The sequence below is a fragment of the Molossus molossus genome, unplaced genomic scaffold (genome assembly GCF_014108415.1).
Source record: "Molossus molossus isolate mMolMol1 unplaced genomic scaffold, mMolMol1.p scaffold_m16_p_5, whole genome shotgun sequence".
In the NCBI taxonomy this organism is placed as follows: domain Eukaryota; kingdom Metazoa; phylum Chordata; class Mammalia; order Chiroptera; family Molossidae; genus Molossus; species Molossus molossus.
In genome coordinates this window covers 38,048,223-38,074,401 of record NW_023425388.1, presented here as the reverse complement: position 1 = coordinate 38,074,401, position 26,179 = coordinate 38,048,223, and the positions used below count along the sequence as shown (strand labels likewise).

The window sequence follows — 26,179 nt, the reverse complement described above, 5'->3', positions numbered from 1 at the left end:
ATATATAGATTATATATAGGTTATATATAGATTATATATATAGGTTATATATATAGGTTATATATATAGGTTATATATATAGGTTATATATATGTGTGTATATATATGTATGTTCTATATTTCTTATTCTACTTTTTTTTAATCCTCACCTGAGGATATTTTTCCATTTATCTTCAGATAGAGTGAGAGGGAGGGAGGGAGAAACACTTATGTGAGAGAGACACATCGATTGGATGTGTAACCGAGCTGCGTGCCCTTGACTGGGATCCTACCCGCGACTCTTTGGTCCTCGGATCATCACTCCAACTGCTGAGCCAAACCGGCCAGGGTTATTATCATACTTTTTTCGGAGCAAGAGTGCGTCTTCTCCTAGTACTCACAGTTCTTTACTGTAGCCTATTTTTCAAAAATGTATACACTTCTTAGATATTACTAGTATTGAGAAAGATAGAGCGTTAGTGTTTTGAAGCGATGTATTATTATAAGGCTTTAAAAGCCAAAATAATGCTCACTAATACTGGCAGAACAATATTGGAGAATTGCATATGTGTTTCATTTACTCCAATTTTTTCATTCTGCAACCTAAAATATAAACTCCTGCCTGGCTGGTGTGGCTCAGTTGGTTGAGCATCATCCCATGTACCAAGAGGTTCAATTCCTGGTCAGGGCACATGCCTGGGCTGTTGGCTCGATCCCCAGTAGGGGGCGTGCAGGAGCCAATCGATGCTTCTCTCTCACATCACTGTTTTCCTCCCTCTCCTTTCCTCCCTCTCTAAAATCAACTTAAAAAAATTTTAAACTCCCATATTATTTTCCATCTGTAGATGTTGTTCAACCCAGTAAAGATTTGTGTCTCAAATTTCCATGATGAACAATGGCTAATTATCATGGGTTATTCATTTTAACTTTAAATTATTCTCTGTCGCTATAATTTATTAGATATGCCAACATTTTTAATACTTTAGGAAGTATTATGAACATTTCTTTCCTCTAATCTCTGGAATATTAAGTACCTAGGTGTAGATACATTATCCACTGTGTATGCAATATGTTTCAGAGTGCTTTCAGAGCTTCTGGGTATAGAGAATGCAAATTTAAATGCTGCCAACTGCACAGCAATAATGAGAATTCACACCTTCAAGTGAAAAAGTAGTACAAAAGGTGGGGGTAAATAGGACAAGAGTGGATATATACATGCTGAACTATATGTTGGAGGGGGGACCATCTGGGTGGAGAAGGGGAGGGACAGTGAGGGGTGGGGTGATTTAGCATAGGCTAAAACCTTGTCACCACCTAGAACTAAAAAAGAGAATATTAGTACTTCTTTGTACTCTCAGTCATTGAACATTGTCTTTTTGATGGTTAAATAAATGTTAGTTATATAGTATATTAAAGTTTATCAGACACTGTTGATGCAATTTGACCCTCTTTTTTAAAAAGAAAAATCCTATGAAACATACCCCAGGAATGTGAAGGGATATTTAGCTTAACTTATTATATCAGAGGGTTTTTTTTGGTTTGTTCATTTTGTTTTCATCACTTTAATAAAGTATAATAAAAACAAACAGAAAACCCTGAATCTGTTACATGAATCAGGTCAAATCTTACTCAATGACAAGTGTTTGGAAATGTTCACAGGTGTAAGACTGTCAGACACTTTTAGTAGTTGAGGTTATAATTTCAACCTTCTGGCTGTAGTTAGTCAAATATTGACTCGGTCTTGGTATAGCAAATTGTAGGTAGGAGTGGAAGAGAGATACGTCTTATTTTTTATATTTGTGTCTTAATAGACATACACTTACATTTCACCTCCTTGTATATTGTGTTGTTCATTAAACGTTTTACTATACTTGCTTTAGAAGAAATTTTTGAAAGTGCAATGCGCAGAAAGGAAGAAGAAAGAGAAAACCATACCCTACCTGCAGAAATGCTCATTGCTCCCTGTGTTTTCTCCGTGACAGCAAGAGGGGGTGCGAGTCTTCATCATGCTCTACAAGGAGGTGGAACTTGCCCTTGGCATCAATAGTGAATACACCAAGAGGACCTTGATGCGTCTACACCCCAACATAAAGGTACTCGGGTTCATCTTGCTGAGCCATGCTTCTTCTTTATTATTCTGTAGTTTTTTGGGTATGTTTTGTTTGAGCAGTGGTAATGTGTAGAATTCCCTAATGTATATTTAGACAAAAATAGCACCGTGCCCTTCTCAGAAATAAGAGAATATACTATATTATTTTTATACTTCTAATATTGATGGAGTCAGCAGAGGTCGCATCTCCACTTTTCCTACCCTGATAATTTAGTCACGAGCACACTCCCCAGAGTTGTCGTAATATCTGAGGCCTGTCGAGTTTCCATTCTCCTCATTAAGATGCTCCTGGAACCGCTTAGATGTGCTCTCCCTGCGGCGTCCCTTGAATTCTGATAGCAACCAAGAACGCTGTTAGGATTGAAAGTGTTTTTCTTAATGACACCTTGTATGACACACTAATACAGTAAATAAGCACAAATAAGCACAATTTGAAAAAAATCTATTTAATATTTTACCCATGACCTGAAGCCAGTCTATAAATATTGCCCAGTCATGGAGGTATATCCAGACAATGAATCAGTAAATCTCCAGCAGGCTTAAATTACATAAAAATTATATATTTCACTTGGTTAAAAAATATATATGCCATGTAAATAGTAACCAAAAGAGAGCATGAGTGGCTGTACTGATATCAGACAAAATAAACTTTTTATCAAAATAGCTTATAATAGGCAAAGAAGGACATTGTATATTAACAAAAGGTTCAGTGCAGAAAGATGATGTAACACTTATAAGCATTTCTGTACCAATAATGACCATTAAAATATATACAGCAAACTGACAGAACTAAAGGGTGAAATCGGTCTACAATAATCGTTGGACACACTACTATCCCCCTCTCAGTAATGGGTTGGTATGTATAGAGAATGGAATCTTGTTCAGTCTTAGAAAGGAAAGAAATTCTGACATATGCTAAAACATGGATGAACCTTGAAGACATTATTCTAAGTGAAATAAGCCAGTCACAAAAAGACAAATATTTTATGATCCCATTAATATGAGATGCCTACAGCAGTCAAATTCATAGAGACAGAAAGCAGAATGGTTGCCAGGGCTTGGGGGGAGAAGCGAATGGGAAGTCAGTGTTTAATGGGGATAGACTGCAGCGGTTCTCAACCTGTGGGTCGCAACCCCTTTGGGGGTCAAATGACCCTTCCACAGGGGTCGCCTAAGACCATTGGAAAACACACATTTCCAATAGTCTTAGGAACCGAGACACTGCTCCTCTATCTGTCTCCAGGCGGGTCCGCCCACATGCAGATCCACCCACATACAACATGAGGAACTGGATTAAAGGGTCGTGGCTTTAGGGAGGTTGAGAACCACTGGTATAGAGTCTCAGTCTGCAAAATGAAGAGTTGTGGAGGTGGATCATGGTGATGAACACCACTGAACTGTGTACTGAAACATGGGTAGTGTGGGAAATTTTATGTTGTGTGTTTTATCACAATTAAAAATGTTATTTTTTAAATGTACTCTGCAAAATTTTGGAAATGTTTCTACATAAAGACATACATACAAAGATAGGATAGGTCAGTCTGCAATCATTTAGAAAGAATTTGATCAAGCAGGAAGTTAATAAATCCTCAAAGTGCCTTTCAAATTAAGAGCAGCCAAAATATCTATATCCCTATATTCATATTCTTACTATTTCAACTCAATAACTGCCAAAAGATTAATATACTTATTTAAATTTTCCCAGAGCTAGATGTTGGTTAAAAAAATTTTAGAGCTTTTTTGTTTTTAAATAATAGCAGATAGAATCTTTTTATAGGGGGGAAAGGAAATCAGCTATTTTATTGAGCTGACTTTTATTGAAATTTGTGACTAGACTTCAAGCTAAATGGCAGCTACCCCAAAATGTAGTGTGGTACGGCAGGGAGCCTTCTAAAGAGAATAAAACTAGAAGTTTGGGGATTATCTTGGGTGTATGCAGAGCGCATTTTGGTATTTGAATTATAGAAAATGCTATTCAGGGGAGAAAACAGGCCTATTATAATATGAAGGACAGTTTAGTAGGAACTGAACCCAGGTCTCTCTGGTTCGCAGGTCGACGCTCTAACCACTGAGCCAAACCGGCCAGGGCTGAAGGACAGTTTAAAAAGCATATTACATAAGCATTTTTCTTTCTCTCCCAAGGTGATGAGGCACCCAGATCATGTGTCATCCAGCGTATATCTCTGGGCTCATCACGAGAAGCTTGTCATCATCGACCAGTCAGTGGCCTTTGTGGGCGGGATCGACCTGGCCTATGGCAGGTGGGATGACAATGAGCACAGACTCACGGACGTGGGCAGCGTGAAGCGTGTTACCACGGGGCCATCTCTGTGTTCCCTCCCAGTAAGTAACTTCACCTTTACGTAAGAGGAACACAATTCATGTAAATATATATGATAGCATGACTGACTGACGGCTTGAATGAGAGGAGACAGTGAGTCAAACGTAGACACTCCTGGTTTCAGATACCACCGAGCGAATCTGTAACTTTGATTCTTAGTCTCAGTTTCTTCTCTAGTAAGAAAGAGAAAACAGATACAGTGGAGCATTTGCTACTTCATAGTCAGCTCCTTTGTTTTCCATTTAAATTAAAGATTTATTTGCTATTAGGAAAAAAGCTTACACACAAAAATGTACAACAATTGAGCTTTAAGTTAGGTAAGCTGCCTTATTATATACAGGTAGCTGCCAAGGTTTTTGGCATCTTCCTACTTAAAGACACATAAAAATAGGATTGGTAATTCTGTTTGAAAGCAGGAGGTTAATAACTTTCCAAACTACCTTCAAACCAAGAGCGGCCAAAATATATCTATATGACTATATCCACTTCCTTATTACTTCATCTAGAGTGGTTGCCAAAATATCAATACACTTATTAAAATACTTGATGGACTCCATCCTATTTTACTGCTGGATATGTTGGTGATTTTTCTGGGAAAGTAAACAGTGTAGCGAATTGGTAACAGGGAAAATAATGGACAGAAAAGGCACTGCTTACTTAATGCTTAGCAGAAGAGCAAGTTCAGTGCCTCCACAGTGACTGCAGCTCATGTCGTTGTATTTGAGATGAAAAGATTAGTTGGTATGAAATTTCAAGAATTCGTCCTGAAAGAGGACCGACAGTGGAACGCCTGGTGTGCCTGTGGTCGTATTCAAACCACCCACAAGAGTCCCCACTGCCCTGTGACTGACCTCACACCCTACTGTGTGTCTGTTAGAAGCTTCTCTCCTGGGCTGACTCTGTCCTGTCCCTCACCTGACTGGAGTGGCAGGGCCACAAGGCAGCATTTCTGATGCAGTATCTTTATTTTTTTTAATAATTTTCTTAGGCTGAAACAACAGAGTCTATGGAATCCCTAAGCCTCAAAGATAAAAACAAATCTGCGAAAAATCTGCCCACCCTGAAGAGTGTTGATGATATGGATGCAAAACTGAAGGGCATAGGCAAACCCAGCAAGTTCTCCAAGTTCAGCCTCTACCGGCAGCTGCACAGGCATCACCTGCAGAGCGCGGACAGCATCAGCAGCCTGGACAGCACCTCCAGTAAGGGCGCCTTCGCTAGAGCCGTCTCCGCCGCGCTGGGCCTCCTAGCCAGACGCTGTTCCCTGTTTTAGAGCCTGTCTTTCTGCGATGGGCTAAACTGACCAATCCTGAAAGGTCACTAGATCATCATACTCAACATCACGCCATCTCATGGCTTTGTCGGCCTCACTTTAGAACAGATTTATTGTTTTATTCACACAGGTCATCATAACAACCATGATTCATGCTTCTGATGGTCGCAGAATGACTAAACATTTATAAAACAATGGCAAGTTATAAAGAAAAACAAGAGTATTAGGTGTCCTTTATAAATTTTTTTAGAGAAGAAATTTTATTTCTCTTCCTCTCCAGAAATACAAGTGTTTATTCTCAAACATCAGATTTTCTACATCTCAGAAATGCACCGCTCTTTTTATTTTTAAAAATGTGTTTTTATTGACTTTTTGGAGAGAGAGGTAGAAACATTGATGTGAGATAGAACATCGATTGGCTACTGGGGATCCCACAACCCAGGCATGTGCCCTGACTGGGAATTGAACCAGGACCTCTCAGTCCATGGGCCAATGCTCAGTCCACTGAGCTACACCAGCAGGGCTATACTGCTTTTTTAAAATCTGCCTTAAAGCCCTGCAATTTTCTGTGGCAAAGAACTTGTGACTGATTTTATAGTCTTGCCTAGTTTTAAGAATGATCCAGTTTAGAAAACCTGATATAGATAGATGGATAGATAGATAGATAGATAGATAGAGTCAGCCCAGGATATAAATATAGATATAGATATATAGCTATATAAATAAATATGTTTCTTTGTACAAAGAAAAACAACTCTCAACTTTCTCCAGGTTATTGTAATCACTGTAGAAGCCGTCAGCATTTAATCCATGGTTTAAAGCCCCACTTGAAACTCTTTCGCTCTTCCACTGGTTGTGAGCAGGGGCTCGCTAGACACTCCGTGGGTAAGTGATGTGTGAAGCAGCAGCACCTTCTTAGGCTTCAGCTTGTGCTGCATGAGCAGAGTGAGTGTGTTTCTGGATTGTCTTTCTGTTCACACCATTGTCACACCATGTATATTGAGAGCAAAGCTTGGGGAGGTACACAAGGTTCCTACAATTCCGCACTGAGATAAAACATAACCCAGTAAGGGTGCAGAGCATGGTACCTGCAGGTCAGTGGTGTTCTAGCAGTTCCGTGGAAGGAGGGAGGGTCCAGAAAGATGCTCTTGAGGGGGGACCTTGGAGTTAGGTTCAGAAGTAATGTGATTGGGTAGGTGAGGATTGGAAGACGTTGCCAGTGAAGGAAATGAGGTGAGCAAAGGCACTGGAATGAAAACGCACCAAGAGCTTCTAAATGTTGGAGAATGCACCATGCTGTTGAGTTGCAGTCTGAGGTATAAGACCAGGAAGATAATGGCAGTCACATTCAGACTCCCCAACATAAATAAAGGATTCCAACCTTTATTTAGTTATGAATCTTGGAGATCGTTGAATGGAGGTGTCATACTCTAAAGGTGAATTTCTAGAAATTGTAATTTGATAACCTTTTGTGAGAAGAACCACAAACTTGAGGAATACATTTATCAGGCCTAATTTATGGTGGTGGGAATGAAGAGGATTTGGTGACAGATCAGATATAGGGACAAGCAGTCATGGTAATAAATAGCAACCATAGCAAAATCGCAGGCGAGTGTTTATGGCGTGCTAACTCTCTGAGGTCACTGCCCCGAGCGCTTGTGGGTTATCTCCTTTTTTTTTTTTTTTTTTTTTTGTGGTATGTCCCCCTAGCGGGAACTGAACCCAGGACTCTCTGGTCCACAGGCCGATGCTCAGCCGCTGAGCCAAACTGGCCAGGGCGGTTATCTCCTTTTTACAGATGAGGTCACTCAGGTGTACAAGTGATAAGTGACTTGTGCACTGAGGTTCCAGTTCATCAGCCTCCCAGCGCCCATGATTCGGAGTTGTGATTGAGCAGAGATGCGATTACTTACTGCTTCATGGCCTTTTGTTCCAGTGTGATGTTAGGAGACAGCTGAGTTAGGGCCCTGCTCACACGGCTGGATGGGAGTCACTCATGGTGGCAGAAACTAATGAGCCTCATGAATGAAGCTGGACCTTGAGCAGTGGCTCTCAGCATTCTTTAGTCCGGGACCCTGCGCTTTTAAAATGGATTATATTTAATGAACTAAAGCTTCAATGTAATTGTTCAATACGTTTGTATGTTGGAAATCATAGCATTGGTGTACATTAAAAATGAAGAAAACTGTATATGAGGAGACATTTTATTTATTTAGCATAAAGCTGGTACTTGATGTGTGTGTGGGCTCAGGGTGACTTCCAGTAATTCCTGTGCTTGATGGAGCCTCAGAGCCCAGAGACGGGGGCTGGGGGGCCTCTGGGAAGTCCGAAGAGCTGGGCCAGGGGCAAATGCAGGGCCGATATTAAAGGCAAAAGTTGGAAACAGGTCTAAGTTGTGCTTTGTAATTCCATGCGTGGCTTTGCTGCTTTAAAACTGAAGTGAAAAATGAGGTGGAGCAATGAGGTTGCCGAGCCATGAAACTGAGGGTCTGAGTCATGACTGAGTGGCCGTGTCGCTGACAGCAGCATGTGGGGAGTGGGGAAGCAGACGCCCGCCAGGTGCTGGACCCCAGCCAGCGTAGGCTGAGCATGCTGATGCCCACGGTGGTGATCTGAGGACACCGTGCGGGTGGTTTCCACGTGCTGATGGAACCCCTCCTTATAAACCGGATACATGTTCATTGCAGCATTGTTTTATTAACGGAGGGAGAAAGTCAACGACCTAAATATCCAGGAGGAGGGCGATGGTGAAGAACATACTGAGTGTTTCCTCCCCTTGAGGGATGGTGCTCTCTTAAAAGCTGTCAGTGGGGATACAAAAATACATGTATATGATTCATTTGTTTCATTAAAGAAATACTTACTCCTATAATATGCCAATCGCTGTTCTAAGTACTAGGATGTAGTGAACGAAACAGATGAAATTCAGTTAACTAGTTGGATATTAAGGATGAGAATTTTATATATAAATAGCTCATCAAACACAATATAACAGGTGGTGAGAATTATCGTGGAGAACAATAGCACAGGCAGAGGGGAGGAGTTACTATTTTACATGCAGTGGTCAGAAAATGCTTCTCCAATGAGGTGAGGTATCAACAGATCAAAAGGAAGAGAAGAATGAGGATAAGAGTGGGTCTGGGGGGACGGACGGCGTCCCAGCCAGGAGGAGCGGCATGTGTCCGGGCGGTGGAGCAGGAGGGGATCGGCGTATCCTGGTGTGGGCTGGGGGAGAATGATGGGAGCAGAGTCATTGAGGGCTGAGTAGATGGTGTAAGGTCTTGCAGCTCTTGTAAGGATTTTGGCTTTTACTTTGAGTGAGATAGACAGTCACGGGAAGGTCCTGAGCAAAGGACAACCACTGTTTGACTTACGTTTTTCCAGGCACTTTCTTCAGAGCAGACTTGGGTGACGGTACTGACCGGACAGGAATACATCTGGTGGAGCCCACAGCCTTTGCTGATGTATGGGGGATGTGAGAGGTGGTGAGGACTCTTCCCATTGACTGCAAGTTCAATTACAAGTTTAATTTTTTAATATGAAAAAAACTAATTTATAGAAAAAGGAGAGCAGAGTTCTGGAGCAGTGCTTGGCCAAGCCTGTTCCTTGGACCCTGGTGTTTCTCAGGGGTTCTGAGGAGGATATTGAACAGGTGGCCCCGGACCGCCCACCTCTACTGCTACTTGATTCAACCAGAACATCCTGCTTGTATTGTTTTATGTACTGGAGTTCCCTGTGATTTTTTTCTTTTAATCCTTACTCGAGGATATTTTTCCAAATATCTTCAGATGAAGCAGGAATGGGGCGGGGGGGACAGAGAAACATCAATGTGAGAGAGACACATCGATTGGCTTCCTCCCACATGACCCTGACCAGGGCTGGGGACAAACTGCAATGTGCCCTTGGCCAGAATCGAACCTGAGAGTCTTTGCTCCGCAGGCCAACACTCTAACTGTTGAGCCAAACTGGACAGGGCCATGTGAATTTTTGTTGGGGGAAAAAAGAGTAAGTTTATACTATTAATAAAGGAAGTTTATAGAGCATAGCAATATATATATATATATATATATATATATATATATATTTATCAATCCTCACCTGAGGATCTTTTTTTTCCCATTTATCTTCAGATAAAAGTGGGAAGGAGTGGGGCGGGGAGAGAAAGAGAGAGAGAGAAAGAGAGAAAGAGACATTGATGTGAGAGAGACTCATCAACTGGTTGCCTCCCACACGACCCCGACCAGGGCCAGGGACCTAACTGCAACAAAGTACGTGGCCTTGGCTGGAATCAAACCCGCAGCTTCTTGGTCTGCAGGCCAATGCTCTAACTGCTGAGCCAAACAACAGCCAGGGCCATAGCTCCATATTTAAATCATATAATGACTTAAACCTATGTTGTTCTATAGGACTTGGAACCCAAATTAAGCATAGAGTAACTCTTCATTAGAAATTAGAAAATGAATTCTGCTGAGTTAATGACTTCCTTTCCTGAGGCTCTGAACTGTGGTAGCTTCTCTGCAATGTCAGTTTCCCTTGAATGCACCAGACCCTGATGAACTGGTGCCCAGTGACCCTCCTGGGTGGTGTACGCATCAGTGTGGAGTGTGGGTGCAACATCACTGTGAGTCTTCAAGTAGAAAGACTGCACTAATGTCAGTTCATCTTAAATGTGATCAGTAACTGATAGATTTCTGTAGTACATATTTTAGTTCAAAATCACTCACCCATCTTCAAGATTTTTTTTTTCTTTCAAAATTATATTGCAAGAGGGAGAATTTCAAATCAACATAGCTTTGATCAATACTTGGTCATTTAAAAGGGTTGAATTTTGGTTCTCTTATCTCCAGTGACTGTTGCTGATCTTTTTCTTTTAAGCAAGATTAAATAGATGGCTGAGAGGGGAAATCATTTTTGCAGTCAAGTCGAGACAGGTTCTCTTCACGTAAGAAACATCCAAAGCTGTAGAGAATTTTTATGAAGTTATCTGAGCCAAACTGACAACAATGGCCAGGAAGCGAAATCTCAATGGATGGAGAGAATGTTCTGGAGAACGGCCGTTTTGCAGTTTATTTTGTACGTTACAATGAAAGGAGGAGGTGCAAGGGGGGTTACGTAAAGTCCCTCCGGGGCAGAGTAGGGAGGTGGAAGAAAGCAAAGTGGGGAAATCTCAGCCACGGGATAAACGTAAAATGAAATGACAAATACTTTTTTTATATTGGTGGGTGTAGGATCGCTAACAACGAGCATCTGTGGCACGTGGGGATGGTGTGCAGAGGAACAAGATAACAAGGAGGGGTTCTTCTGCTCTGTGTCCTGAGCCGTCTGAAAAAAAGGGACGACTCTGACATTCCAAAGATATGTTATGGTAGACGGAAAACAGTGGACGGGCTCGGTGAAGGTAAACATTGACTTCTGTCAAGGAAGACCCAGGCCTAGGACACGACTGGTTAAGGCGTGTTCATTTCAGACCATCCTGTGCGGTTCCTTTCGGTCTCGGAGTTTGTGAGGCCACGACGCAGACCCCCCCTGAGCCCGTCAGGTTCGTCTGCGGCCCCTTTGTCCTCCACATTTCAAACTCAGATATCTAATCATCAGGGATAATGAATAGTGGGTTGTTTCTAGACGCTGCGTTGAGGGATGCAATGATATAGATGTATACGACTTATTTTCTGCTAGCAAAGAACTTATCTAATAGATAAAAATCAATTTGAAATATTTTGCTAACCTAGTACCTTAGTAATCCACCCGGGGGAGATGCCCTGACCGACAGGCGTTGTCAGTGAAGCCTCTCCACCAATGTAGACCTTGGTCCACAATTCCAAAATCCAAAGTTTCAAAAACCAAAAGATTAAAAATATATATATATATAACTCATTGAGGACCTGTTTGGGAACTGGCTTGAATATAGGTAGACATTCAGTAGGTAGAGACCAAGAAGGGAGAAAAACAGGCATTTCAGGTAGATGTTATATCTTAAGACAGATGCAGAAAATGCTGAAAGTATGTATTTCAGACCTAGGTATGGAGTGTGGTGAATACACAGAGGCCCACCATCTCACGCGACGTTCTGGGGGTCAGACGTCCGTCAGAAATCAGGAGTTCTGGATTTCAGAAGTGAGAGGAGCCCTGGCCGGTTTGGCTCAGCGGTTAGAGTGTCGGCCTGCGGTCCAGAGAGACCCGGGTTCGGTTCCCGCTAAGGGCATGTACCTTGGTTGCAGTTTGTCCCCGGCCCTGGTTGGTTGTGCGGGTGGCAGCCACTCGATGTGTTCCCTTCACATCGATGTTTCTCTCTCTCTCTGTTCCTCTCTCTCCCTCCCACTCTACCTGAACAAAAAATGGAAAAATGTCCTCGGGTGAGGATAAAAAAAATAAATAAATAGAAGTGAGAGGATTCTGGGTTTCTGAAATTAGAAGATTCTGTACACTAGATGATGTTATAGTCTTTGCAGGGTCCAGGAAATACCCTGTAAGCAAATCATTTATGTTTGTGTCACACCAAGTAGAGTCAGTAAAGATCATAACCTGTTGTCAGTTCAGGTCAGGTTTTGCCAACAAATGAACCGTGAAAAAAATTTTTTGATTTTCAGAGCTTTTGGGTTTTGGAATTGTGGTTAAGTGTTAATTAATTTGTATAGATTGGGCTGGTGGGATATATCTGTACCAGTGTATGGAGGGCCTTGAAAGTCAGGCTGAGACATTGAATCTCACCCAGAAAATATTGGGGAATCCTGAGGGGGGGGGTAAGCGTAAGAGGGGGTGGGGGGTGGGGGGTGGGGGAGATAGGGTGGTGTTTTACCAAGTTATGCTAGAGACTGTTGTAACCCAGGAGAGTCATCCTCACTCAGACATCAAGTAATTTTGAATATTAGGAGCTTTATTACCTGCGCAGGGACTGCAGCCAACCTACACAGAGGAGAACTGCAGCCCCGAGCTCAGGGGGAGGGTTGCTTATATAGGACAGGGGTTACTCAAGAGTTTAGCAGAGCAAGCAAGCTACGTGTACAGAAGCAGATATCAGCAGTTAGTAACTGCACAAGTTGTTTATTTTATATTTCTTAACATTTACTAGACCTTAGCCTTGAATGTCTCATTGCCCCGTCTGGCATCTCCTGATTAGTTAAGCTCATGGTCAATACCCTCCTCTTCAAGAATTTTTGCAAAAACAACTTGGGCTCAAGGAACCCAGGAGAAGTTCCTTCTTCTAGCAGATGGAGAATTAGTGGGTTATAACAAGACAAAAGGAGTCTGACCAGCTTGTTCCAGTGGGCCCAAGAATGAGGTGAATGGGACAATCTCTTTCCCAAGGTGAAATCAGAATTTTCATAGGATTTGGCAAGTGGTGATGGGGAGGTGGGTAGACAAGGTAGTGAAGAAGAGGAGCCAACGGTGATTCTGAGGTTTGAACATGAGTAAGTTGGACCAGGAAACAGAAATCTCAACGGAGGACTTGATTTTGGGAATGATAATGATTCTAGTGTTACATGTGATTTTCAAGTTCTGGTGAGGCTGCTAGGTGGACAGGGTCAAGTGAGGCACTGGAAGAGGCTATAGACCTGGAGTCCAAAAGCGAAGCCAGGGCTAGAGAGGACATTCAGAAGAAAGTGCGAGAAAACCTTGTTTGGGAGGAGGAGCTAGCAAAGATCAGGAGGGCTTGTTGGAGTAATGGTAGGGGAATGCAGCCTTGGAAGCCAAGAGATGAGAGAAAAAAGGAGGAAAAGCCAGAAGGCACCGGGGGAGGGGCAGAAAGACACCCTTTCCCTGAACTTGAGCAGCTAGAGTCTGGGCCACTGACGACGGATAAGGATTGCAGAAAACTGGCATGAAAAACTTGTGCTGAAAGACAAGGCAGGTGCAGTTATGAAATCAACTGGGAACCAGGTACCGACTGATAGAACCCCTCAGATCAGCGCTGCTGATGTTAAGTTCTGTCTTCCTGCTCATGGGTGCTAACACAACTCTGAGCAACAATCGTGGTGACTAGGAGTAGATGGCTCTTGCCTTAATATTTCATTTGTTCGTAGGAGGGCCCTAATTTATGTGGAATAGTTGGGGCTATGCCTAAAAACAAAAACAAATTTGAATTATGAGCAGGTTGAATTCAATTAGCACCAAGACAATTTTCTGAGACTAAGAATTTTCTTGGTTTTGTTTTTCTTAATACTGGTTGTTAGGTGAAAGTTAATTTTTAAACAAGTGTATGTGTGTGTGCGTAAAACTTTAGCTTAGAGTTTTTCGATTGATATAAACCAACCTTCCTCCCTCCCTCCCTCCCTCCCTCCCTCCCTCCCTCCCTCCCTCCCTCCCTTCCTTCCTTCCTTCCTTCCTTCCTTCCTTCCTTCCTTCCTTCCTTCCTTCCTTCCACAAAGTGCCATGCTTACTGTAAAGGTGAGCACACAGACCTGCCAGTGCTTTCGACTCAGTCTTGTGGAGCAGGAAAATAAATCACTGGGAGAAGTCAAAAAAATTATGTCTTTAACATTTCAGTTCTGTTCATCTTTAGCTCTATAAGACATTTTTCTTTTATAGAAAATTTCAATGAACTTTGAAGCTAATTACTTAGTTTGAGATAGACTATTAGCAGTGTGGGGTTGATTGTTTAAAAACATTTGCTCAGGAAATACTTATTGATTGCCTACTGAGTGCCAGGAGCTACACTAGGCAGGGAGGGGATGCACCCCCACCCAAAGGGTTTATAGATGAGTGGGGGCAGGGAGGGAGCACCCTTACACAACCATGACACAGCATCAGAGGCACTGGGATGAGCACCTATTAATGGTTCTGCAGCAGAGCTAGTGACTGCCTGTCCTTACTGGGGCCTGGGGGCATCTCTAGGGCATGTGACAGCTCTGTGGCTCCCGAAGGATGTTGAGATCAGGACGAGAGGGAGAGAAGAGCATTCCAGGCCAAAGGAATAGTGTGCCAACTGTACAGAGGCATGGCAGACTGGGCCTGTCAAAACACAGAGAGAAAGGTGATGTTCATGGGACCTGGGCCATGTGGGGAACAGCAAGGGCATGAGATAGATTGGTACCAGTTTGGGAAGAATCTTCTATGCACACTAAGGCCTTAGGATTTGACCCTGTGTAGGCAGTGGGTGATCCTGGAAGGCTTTTCAAAGCAGGAGTCTGCATTTTAGAAAGACAGTTCTGGTACCTATGTTGGTAGGGAGACCAGTTCAGTCTTCTCACTGGCTACTGCCCGTGGTACCATTTATTCATTCAGCAAATATGTTTGCATCCAATGTGTATTTGTTAAGTGCTTCCTTGTGCCAAGCGCTGCCTGTGTTTTGTAGTTCTGCTAGCCTTCCTGCTTCGTTGTCTCTGTGGTCACTGTAGCCCAGAAACATGCAGACAACTGAAGTCAAAGTATTCACCCCAGAGTAAAATTGTCCCAGCAAAGCTCTTTGTGAAATGTTGCAGTAGATGGCTGCTTGTGTGCATGTATAGTCATACGTGTGGTTGGGATGACTTTTCTGGTTGTCATTTATGGTTTTAGGAATATAGAATGTTAGAGCCCGAAAGACCTTAGATGTCGTCTAGGCCAAATTCTTCATTAATGGTGAAGTTCAGTGTCACTTATCTGGTTAATTCCAGGGCTGGAATGTGAGCTGTTTGCAAATTTGAGGTTCTTGCTTTTTGAGATGCAAACAACAAGAATTATATATTAAGTGTTCACCATATTGATCGAGCAGAGAGAAGGGCATAACTTCTTTATATCCCCTGCATCCATGTTCTCTGCATGACCCAGGGCTTTACTGCTCTCGCAGAGTCCCGCCTAGCAAGTTCTTTACTCACAGTTAACCCTGTAACCTTTTCTTCCCGTGATCTGGCAGATGGTAAACCTAAGGATGTCAAATTTCATTGTCACATGGTGAAATTCGTTATAACCCCAACTGCCCATATTGATAAACTTACAGATTAGAAAACCTTGTCAGCCCACAGCCTCAGGTGGAATAGACACATGCTACCCTAGTTATGAGTCTTCAGAAGAAAAGTTAAGAAGTCTTTAGGTGTTTTGTAAATGAGCCGAGCTCCCTCCCTGGCCACCTGCACACAGTCTGACGGCGCGTGCTGTGTTCACAGACACGGGCTCCATCCGCAGTCTGCAGACAGGCGTGGGAGAGCTGCATGGGGAAACCCGATTCTGGCATGGGAAGGACTACTGCAATTTCGTCTTCAAAGACTGGGTCCAACTGGATAAGCCTTTTGCCGGTGAGTACCCTGGTAGTGGATGGCTGCTTGTATTTTGTCTTTTTACTTGTCAATGTCTGTCAGGTATGCAACTGCATGATCTGATGTTTTGTTTACCTTTGAATATTTGGTGAAACTTTGGAGACTGTGTTTCAGTCATATAATTAAGGGCTGCTTATAGTTATAGTAAGAAAACAAATATGAAATAGAGCTTACATGTTTGAAACCACTGGTTTTATATAGGCATATTTGGGGAGTAATAATCTGTCATTCTCCAAGGGTGGTACAATCTCTTTGATCATCTCCTCTTCTGCCTAATCATCTTCATTTTTATTATTAAAATGACCTATGTTTAGATTATCACTGTGCTTCTGTGTCTAAGAGGAGATGGAGATGGCACTGCATATGTAGCCTGACATTATTTCAACGGGACAAAAGAGGGAAATGTAGTATCAAGTCCACAGCCTTAGATCATTTGACCAGCTCACATCTTACCTGGCCTAGTGACTAACACTAAGTGAAATGGAAACAAATTTGGGGAGGTACATGGGAGACTGTGTTCCTCAACATGAGATTCCTCAACATGAGATCTGTGTGTCACTTGGTCATTAAGGGATTGCATCACCCAATCCAAGAAATAGACCCATAGTGGACATTACCACGTTTCCTTTGACTTACCATAGGTGGGGTCGGCCCTGGTGTCAGATGGCTTCTGTCTCTGGCAGAGAAATTAGTGATGATTGTTGCCTGGTGCACCTGGGCAGATTTCATTGACAGGTACGCCACCCCCCGGATGCCATGGCATGATATTGGCTCTGTGGTCCATGGGAAGGCGGCTCGTGATGTGGCACGTCACTTCATCCAGCGCTGGAACTTCACCAAGGTACATGGATGGTCTTACCATGATTCAGTCCCCATAAAGAGAGACAGGCCTGGAAGAAGAGAAACCTGGAGGCTTGGCAGGAAGAGGCTACGGCGACCATAACTGGGCCATTCGTCTGCTGTTGGGAGTCTGGTTGTCAGAGCACCTGGGTCTCTGGGAAAATGAAAAAGAAAATGTTCTTGAACTTTCACATAACAGATGAGTTAGAGCACAGAGGGATAGATGCTATGATCAGGGCCAATGGTTTTAACATCTTGGCTGCTCAGTGTTGATTAAGCACCTGGTCTGGGCTGGTAGTCATCTGGAGGGCTATGTAGGGGGACAGGAGTCTTGTTTAGGTGGGAGAACTCAAACTTCCCAGTGCTTCCAATCCTGGCATTGCACTGGGTTCATTCTGGGGAGGAGCTCTGAGCAAGGTGAGCAGGATGAGAAGATGTAGCCATTTTATTTTTATCCTGATTGTGTCTTCTTTAGCATGCCTTCATTGGGGAATTTGACCTAACATTCATAAGTTAAGTACTTATCATCCAGATGTTACTAAGGCTCCATTTTATTTATTTGAAATGTTGATGAGTCATTCATTATTCTTGCCAAAAATTCAGAAAAAGACTGAGTTTTATCAACAACTTAAGGTCTCATCTTATTTTTCATTTACATAGCAGTATATACAGTGGGAGCTCTTAGAAATAATGGGAGTATCTTTAACAAAAATTTAGGGACATGAATGAATAAACAAAGTGATACTATCTTTAACCTACTAGACAAGCAAAGATTAAAAAACAAAACAAAACAAAACACTGCTAATACCTGCAACTGGGTTTTGAATTTTTGGTGTTCTTATACCCTGCTTCTGAGGGGTAAATTGGTATAACACTAAAAAGGTTTAAATTTATTTAAAGTATTTTTTTTTTTAATTGATTTTTTAGGGGGAGAGAGAGAGAAACCTTGATTGGCTGCCTCCTGCACTCCCCGTACTGGGAACTGAGCCTGCAACCCAGGCATGTGCTCTGACTGGGAATCGAACCGGGACCTTTCAGTTTATGGGACGATGTTCAATCCACTGAGCCACACTGGCCAGGCCTAATAAAGCTTTTTAAAAGGCATATAATTTTTGACTCAGAAAATATTTTTCAGGTATTTAAGTTAAAGAAGTAATTCAATAAACTAATTAATTTTGACAGCTTCCAATAATTCAAATAAAGTAAGAAATAACTGAAATGTGCATTAATAATAATTTATTAAACAAATCAGGATTTTTTTCATATCACTTGACACTGATGTTATTTAAAATGATATGTAGTGCTATATTGCTGTTGCAAGAGGTCTGCCACATAGTAAAAAATCAGTTTACAAAAGAGTAACCCCATGTTTGCAGTTATATACCTCTATAACTCTAGATTATATATAAGCTTTCTTTTAAAATACAAAGAATACATGCCTACTGCAAAAGGGGAAAAAGGGGGAAAAGGAGTTCTCCACCTCTGGGAAATAGAAAGAAAACAAAAATAATCTATCTCTTCCCCTAGAAACCTCTACTGTTAACATTTATTTTTCTGTTTCAAATGAACCTGAATTTCTTTTATAATCACAAAATGTGGAAGAATGGAAGTGTTTTCTCATTTGAAATGTTTTACCTGTTTTTATTTATTTTAGATTATGAAATCAAAATATCGGTCCCTTTCTTATCCTTTTCTGCTTCCAAAATCTCACACAACAGCCCATGAGTTGAAATATCAAGTGCCTGGGTCCGTCCCTGCTAATGTACAGGTCAGTCTTGCTTTGGTTTCTCACAAAGTGCTACTGGGTAAAAATCATTCTTTCTGGACCAAGTGCCTATGAACATTGGTTTCACTCACATTTTTGAATAAGGAAAACTCCAAAGAAAACTTGAGTGGATCTTTTAAAATTTAGTATTATATTTCATATTTTAAACATATTTAATTTTTTCCTCTTTCCAACACTCTTTTATAACTATAATAAATACATGTCGTTAGAAAAGGCCAGTCAAGGAAAGGCTTGTTTTATAATTTCTTCTGAATGGACCCTAGCAACATAATCCATAGTAAACCTGAGACTGATAACGGTTAAACACCAGGAATGTGGCTGAAACTTTGCTGCAAAGCTAGTTATAGATCAGTTTAATTTTAGTTCCTCATTAACCAAATGCTTCTTAGAGGCTCTTCTCATAGCAAAAGGAAGTTGGTTAACAATGTCACAGAATTTAGTGCATTCAGTCCAACCATCTCAAAAGAGAATTAATTCAGTCGGGCTAAGAAACTTATCCAGGGACACCTGGTTGGTGATCAGTAGAGACACACCTTTACATCCTGTTCTAGTCCATTGTTAGCCAATCAGCTCCCTTTCCTAACATTGGCCCAAATGTCTCGAGATCATTCAGGGACAGAACTGCGGTGGGCCACCTGGAGCACTGGTGTGTTTTCAGCCATCACTATCAGTATGAAAAGTATTGTTTAAGTAAAGATCCAGCAGTTTGCAATTGACATCACTAGTCTGGATTTACATAATTTGGACATGGGTTCTGGGGAATATGATTATATGAATGAAATGCCTAACTCAGCTACTCTGTATTATGTGCAAGTAAGTACAGGTGTCTGTATATAAGAAATAAAAAGACATTTTAGACCATAAGTCAAATAATAGAACAACCAAGAAGATAAACCACTTAGGAGAAATACCTATAGCAAATACTTAGTTTTCCCAGGCTAAAGGAGACAACTAATTTAAACTTAGAGGCACAGGTATATATATTTTCCTATGTAAGTTAATGAATATTTTATGAACCTGTTTAATTTTGTTCAACTTGAAGGGAAAAATTACCCATGCTGTGAGATAAAATAGGAGCCTTGATATTAAAAAAAAAAACAAGAGAATTTAAGATTTGAGATGGCATTAAAATTGATTCAGTGATCAGCTTACCAAAGTTAGCAGATGCTAATTAAGCATCTGTTGGAAAGGCATTGCTAGGAATTGTATATTGTCGTGATCAGCAAAGGATCCCAGAGCTCCATATACATACATCTTCCAATGACTGTTGGTAAAGCCCTGCTTCACCTGTTCTCATTTGGATGCCCTGGTAAGGCAGATAGAAACTCTGCATGTCCACTCTACAAAATACCTCCTGTGGTTCACCTTCTCCGCATCACAGGATGTTGTATTAGAGATGGGACTAGATCAGTTATCCCTCCTGTACGCTCATATGTTCATCCTTGATGTGCTCAGGTGGACTGGACTCAGGAACCTACAATGCCAATTAATTTGAAAATAAGTTTATCAAGACTCACTCATTCATCAGTTCATTTATTCAGTTCATTTATTCATTTATTTATTAGGTGCCATCTGTTTGCACAGTGAAGTCGTAAGTGTGTACACTTGGATGCTGAGGAAACAGAGAGAAAAGGGATTCTTTGCCTCCAGAAATGTAGTTAGCCAGGGGAGAGAAAGCTGTGATGTTAGAGAATCCAGATAACAATGCCAGGTGTGGTCTAGGGCTGAATGCTGGTATGAAAGAATGGACCAGCACGCTGTGAGAGCTTGGCAAATGAAAGGGAGAGAAGTGGGGGTCCCCTCTCAGGAACAAGCCTGCCTGTTCAGATGATGGTAAAACTGACTACAGTAAACCACTTGCTTTAGAAAAAGTGGTAGATGAAGGTTGGATGGTATAACGCCTTGGAGTGCTGGCCTAGTTGATTTAGACCTGATCAGGGAGATGTTATTGAACTTTGGGACTTGTCCATCCACGAAGAAGTGTTATGCATGAATGTTTTATAAAGGTTAATCTGATTGGAGTTTTCCAAACTGGATTTTGCCTGTAAAATACTAATAGCTATTCTACCAAAATCAATTTTTCCCCTATAGACAGATACATTTTTGCAGATTTAAAACAATAGGATTTCTTCGTGCCTTTGTTATGCTGATGTATATCACAAAATCACTGAGTGAATATACTGAGAATTTCCCAAGTTTAAATGACTGAGGATCTCTCATTTTAATAAACACATTTTGGGACTGAAAGCTTATACACATGAAGAACTTACTAGACTGGAAAGATAATAAAAGCAGGAGACAAGCAAAGAAGCTGTTACACTAATTCAAGCATATGCTAATTTTGCATTTGTAAGTTAGTATCATTTTTCTTAATGAGAATTCCCCTGCACTTTCCAAAGAGTCAGACCTCACAAAACCTGGATCCTCACTGATCGCCAGTTAATGTTTTTCAGAGCTTCCAAAATAACTCCAGATGTGGAAACAGTGGGGACAGGTAAACAGTGTGCACCTTTAAAAACACGATAGTCTGAGATGAACAGAAACTGAAAATGAAAAGAACTGTGCTTCATTTCTCCCTGTTGGTCAAGTTCTGACCACAGTATTGTTTCACTTCACATGATTTACGGGCTCTAAACTAATTCATCTTGTTCTTGACATTACTGTTTTGAGGTCAGGAACATATAGTGCCTAGAGAGCAAAAGCAATAATCCGGCCCAATCCCTGGTTTTCCATAGAACCCAGAAGGGTGCAGGGAGCTAGGACCTGGCTATGTAGGCTACTTAATTTTTAAAGGATTTATTATCATATTTTCAAGACTTTCATTCTCTTAGCTATCATCTGGCAATAGCCACGTGATTGTTACACACCTTGGTTGAGGACTTAATAAAATTCTTCCTTTGGTTTATTCTTTTTAACATAGATTTAAACATAGTTTATAGCATAATATACTGTTCATAACATAACTTAGAGACTGCAAGCTTCATTAATTAAAAGGTAGCAATATAAAAAAGTAGCAGGGGGAAGAGGCAGATTCTAGAGTCAGTGTTCAGATCCTAGTTTTGCTACATACTAGCTGTGTAACTTTGGGAAACTCACTGTACTTCTCTGTATGCATTGCCTTCATCTATAAGATAGGGATCCCGATAGTATCTGTCCATAGGGTTGTGATGATGGTTAAATTAAACCAATCCATGCAAAGCACTGAGAGAGTACGCTTGTTTGAATTATGTCAATGTTAGCTGTAGCTTTCAAGCTCTCCCTAGTATTTTTCAAAGTTTGCAACAAAGAAGTTGACATTTCTCAGGAAGAGTCACCAGGCTAGTTCTAGATACAAAAATTTTATACCATATATATATTGAAATGGAGAGACAGAACATTTTTAAAGTTAATAATAGATAAAATTCATGTTATTCCTTTATCTGCAGAAGGAAACCCAGTTATTTAAATTTTTTAATTAAAAACACACACACACTGGGCTCAGTCCTCCTGGGTCACAGATCGCTGGTAATTCCACACCAGCCATCCTGCACAGCTGTTGCAAAGGCTCACAGCCACGGGGGACCAGCGCTATGGCGAAGCCAGAGCCCCGCCCCCACCCACATGAATTTCTGCTTCTGAAAGTCGTCCACACCTGAGGGCTTACTTCAGCAGCTTCCACAGACACTTTGAGATAATCTTGTGTGTTTCCTCTCAGTGCTGGGTATTCTCAGAAGCCTCCTAAGGGTGCTCAAAAAAGACGTAACAGGAGAAAGGTGTAAGGACAGGGGCTGGAGTAATGATGGTCCTGAAACTGCTTATACAGAGAATATATTAAAAAAAAACTCTTCTCCCTAAAAGGAACAAACTAGATTCTTAAATGTCATCATTACCTCTTAAGATAAATGACCCAGAGGACATTTGACATATCTATTAAAGTAAAAGAAAATCAGTAATGCCAAAATAACATCAATTTAGAATCAATACATGGAAAAACTCCTTTTTATTACATTGGGCAGCTTATTGCAGAAAATACATTTCTTAGAAAATCATTTCCTGGAAGTCCTACCAAGCTGAGGGAAATGATTCCTCTGGGGTCATCTCTTTAATCTCTTTCTCTATTGAAAAAGGAACAAAAGGAAATAGGCAAGTGTGAATGATATTCGGATTACACGAGTGGGGAAATTTGTTCCCACGCTTGGGGGAGATGTCTGAAGGGCACCCTAAAGGATGTCCATGTAGGAATGAATGTAGCTTTTCTAGGACAGCAGAATGTATTGTGATAGAATAGAGCAGGTATGCCAGGGTTAAGGAAAACCATGGAATTTATTTCCAAGAATAACACGGAAGCTGTTTTCCATTCGTGAACCAGGTCTTCAGTCTGTAACACTGCCATGTGCCACTGTGGGTCCTGCTCTGGCTGAAGCCACATGAATGGGGACTGGTGGCCCCAGGCCCAGCGCTGTACTAAACTTACGTGGATTATCTCATTTCATATGTCACCAGTCTATAAATTGTACTCCTGATCTATGCCTTGTTGTTACAGATGAGGAAACTAAGACTTTGCGAGGTTAAAATAACAGTGAGTGGTGGGGATGAGAGTGGATTCTAAGCAGGCTGAGTCCAGTGCCTGAGGGCATAGCTGTTCAACCTAGACTGTTTCCAGTAAGACCCTGATGGATGCAGGCACCAGGGTCTCTAGCAAGACACAGCTGAATGCCAGGCTTGCCTTGTGGGTTATCTTCTGTTGCTACAGCCCCAAATCCAGCCCCACCAATCTCTTTGCTTCTTCCTGGCTCCCTAGACCCCTTAAGTATACCCTTTTTTTTTTTTTTGCCTGGGACTTCACTTCCCTTAAGTCTTATTCTTCAAAAATTGTATTTTCTCCCTCTCCTTTAGCCTTAAGTTTAAGCGTTTCCTTTCGTACAGGCCAGAGGATCCTCCTACTTGAATGGTTGCACACTGTGATGGGCATGTATGACGCCTACAGAGCGGTTCTTAGGAGGAGGAGCACGAGCCCGGGCAGGTTCTTGAACTAAGCGCCTGTCTCGGTGCTTCCTACCCGCTACGTGCTCAGTGCAGACGGAAGACTAGGCCGGGACCGGAGCCCCTCTAGGCCGAGACCCGAGCCCCTCCCCTTCCTCCATGCCACCTGGGCATCCGGTGATGCCGGCTCCTGCTTGAGAGACGCACGGACGTGCTCTTATCCCAGCAGTCTTCACTCCCTGATTGGCCTGGAGCTTAGGGAAATAAAAGGAATTCCGCGCTGTATTAACTGGGAATACAAGCATTACAGCAATAGAAAAGGAATTTGGGGCAAATACAAAGAAAGTGTTGAAAGTGTTCCTTCAAGAAGAGATTTCCGAATTGCAGTCCATAAACTCAGCTTGGGTCCACTGTATGCTAGGGCCCAAGACAAGGCTATCTGTTAAGTTAAAGACTGAGAACTACAAGGGAAGTGACTGGTGCTAGTTACAATTCTGAGACTAATGCATAAAATTGGAAATAGGCCCTTTTATTTTAAAGTTGTGTCTTCAGACTTGAGATCTCAGAAGTGTGGGGGAGACATTCTCAGCGTACTTGCGGCATAAGATAAACCACCCTTCTGGGTGTCTAAGGAGCGTGTTTCAGTTACTCTGGTTTAAAACAGAAATTCGAGACAGATTGGTTAGGCCAGCTAAGCAAAAGGAGAGTGTAGATCTTAATTTTAAAACAAAAGAAAGTCAATCAAAATGTGTTTGACGTATTTGGCTGTTTACAAACTTTCTAGCCGACAAAGTATTTAAAGAGTTGAGTTGATTTGATTGTCACCTCAGGGTTCAGTCGCTCAGGGGCAGAGGCAGAGCAAAGACAGATTTGTATTTTTTTAATTGATCTTGTGGTGATAGAGTTCAAATAATTAGAATGACAGTAAATGAACCATAATCCCAAGTGAATTTTTTCAGTATTACTTGAAAAGATATGTTCGGCTCTAACCAAAAACAATGGCAGAAGTTTTCATTGTGAAAGAATGAGACAGGATTGGATTCAGACAGTGGGAGAGACAACTCTGAGCTGTCTTAGGATATAGGACCTCTCACAGTTTTACAGGCCCGGGGGCCTCCATTTGGCTTATGCTGTCCCACAGGCTGATGACAGCATGCTTTTCATTTGATTTTCAGATGTACTTATTTTAAACATCTAAAAGCTTCTGGAAAGGAAAATGTTTACCATTATCCCTCACAGGAGAGATGGCAAATATGTGACCTTCGTGCTTCCCCTTCAAGGTGGTCGTTGGGCATCAGCCTTAGATTTCTAACCCAGGGTGTCTAGTTGTAACAGTCTTTTCTTCAACTAGCTGTCCAGGACGCCACTGCACACCCATTAGACTTCACCTGCAAGTTGAAACCTATGTGACGCTCCTAATGTATATCTTCTTTTTTTTTTTAAATCCCCACCCAAGGATATTTTTCTGTTTATCTTCAGATAGAGTGGGAGGGAGGGAGGGAGAGAGGGAGAAACATCAATGTGAGAGAGACACATCGACTGGTTGCCTCCTGCATGACCCCGACCAGGGCTGGTGACAAACTGCAACCGAGGCACGTGCCCTTCACTGGAATTGAACCTGTGACTCATTGGTCCACGGGCTGATGCTCTAACTGCTGAGCAAAATTGTCCAGGGCCTAATTTATATCTTATGTGAATGAGTTTATTAAATCTTTGAATCAGAGAAAATTTTGAGTGAGAAAGGAAGGAAAATATAAGGTTTCTGGATTTGAAGGAAAGACTAAGAATTTACCACCAAACACTGCCTATAACTTTTCAGAGGTAGATATCCCATAGATGAAATATCTCCTAAGTGCGACATATCAGAGCTCTTTGTGTTTGTCATGCCCATTTTTTCTTCATAGCAGCTCTCTGTGGGTGTCTGTGTCTAAGGGGAGAGAGGGAGAGAGGTCTCAATTTTGTAATTGGGGAAACTGAGCCTCATGATATTAAAAGCGATTTATTCAAGGTGAAAGAGCTAGTTAAGTGCTATGACTTACTATAAAACACAGATCTCAAGAATCCCTATCTTTCCAGCACACTTTACAATTTTATACCTTATTTCCAGAGTTATATAGAATTAGATCAGTATGTGTGGTGTGAGAATCTTCGAGGTAGCCTACATTTCCAGGGTTATGCACCTTAGCAGCCAAATTCAGCATAAATTTGAGTGGACTAAGAATTAAAACTTTCATTTGTTCAACCTTTGTTATTTCTACTAATGGACAAAAATGCAGTTCCCTGGGGATGATGGGAAATCAAGATATTTTTCTGGTATGGATCATATTTATCTAAATTTTTCTTATGAATTTTCTTTTGAGATATTTGACTATTTCTGTTCACAATTATATTTTCCAATTTTATGGCACATACTCATCTGATAAAATTAAATAAAGTGCTTTGTGGGGAGCTATTTTGCAATAAATACCTCATACTGAATAACAAAATTATGTTTTGAGGATGGCACAGTCAATGATTTTAGTAAGTATTAAGTTTGAGTTTTAGTAGCCTTATAGGTACGACTAAGTTATTGAATAGAGCAAGAATTGTACCAGATCATTTATATCAGTGTGGGCAAAAGTGAGCTTATAGTTGTTCATATGGAAAAAGACATGCC

The 26,179-nt window shown here is 41.5% G+C and overlaps 1 protein-coding gene across 8 annotated transcripts in view; it reads left to right on the top strand.

The window, feature by feature from the left end:
• The window catches only part of PLD1 (phospholipase D1), a 137,354-nt gene that overhangs the window by 57,404 nt on the left and 53,771 nt on the right, over nt 1-26,179 (top strand). For 6 of the 8 annotated variants that reach the window (XM_036242706.1, XM_036242704.1, XM_036242702.1 and 3 more), the window contains 7 exons: nt 1,962-2,072; nt 4,232-4,432; nt 5,419-5,632; nt 6,475-6,588; nt 15,786-15,914; nt 16,658-16,776; nt 18,430-18,543. In XM_036242706.1, coding sequence (XP_036098599.1) covers nt 1,962-2,072; nt 4,232-4,432; nt 5,419-5,632; nt 6,475-6,588; nt 15,786-15,914; nt 16,658-16,776; nt 18,430-18,543 — 1,002 coding nt within the window. The remainder of the gene's footprint in view (nt 1-1,961; nt 2,073-4,231; nt 4,433-5,418; nt 5,633-6,474; nt 6,589-15,785; nt 15,915-16,657; nt 16,777-18,429; nt 18,544-26,179) is intronic. The other 2 variants (XM_036242701.1, XM_036242703.1) reach the window with 1 other exon arrangement.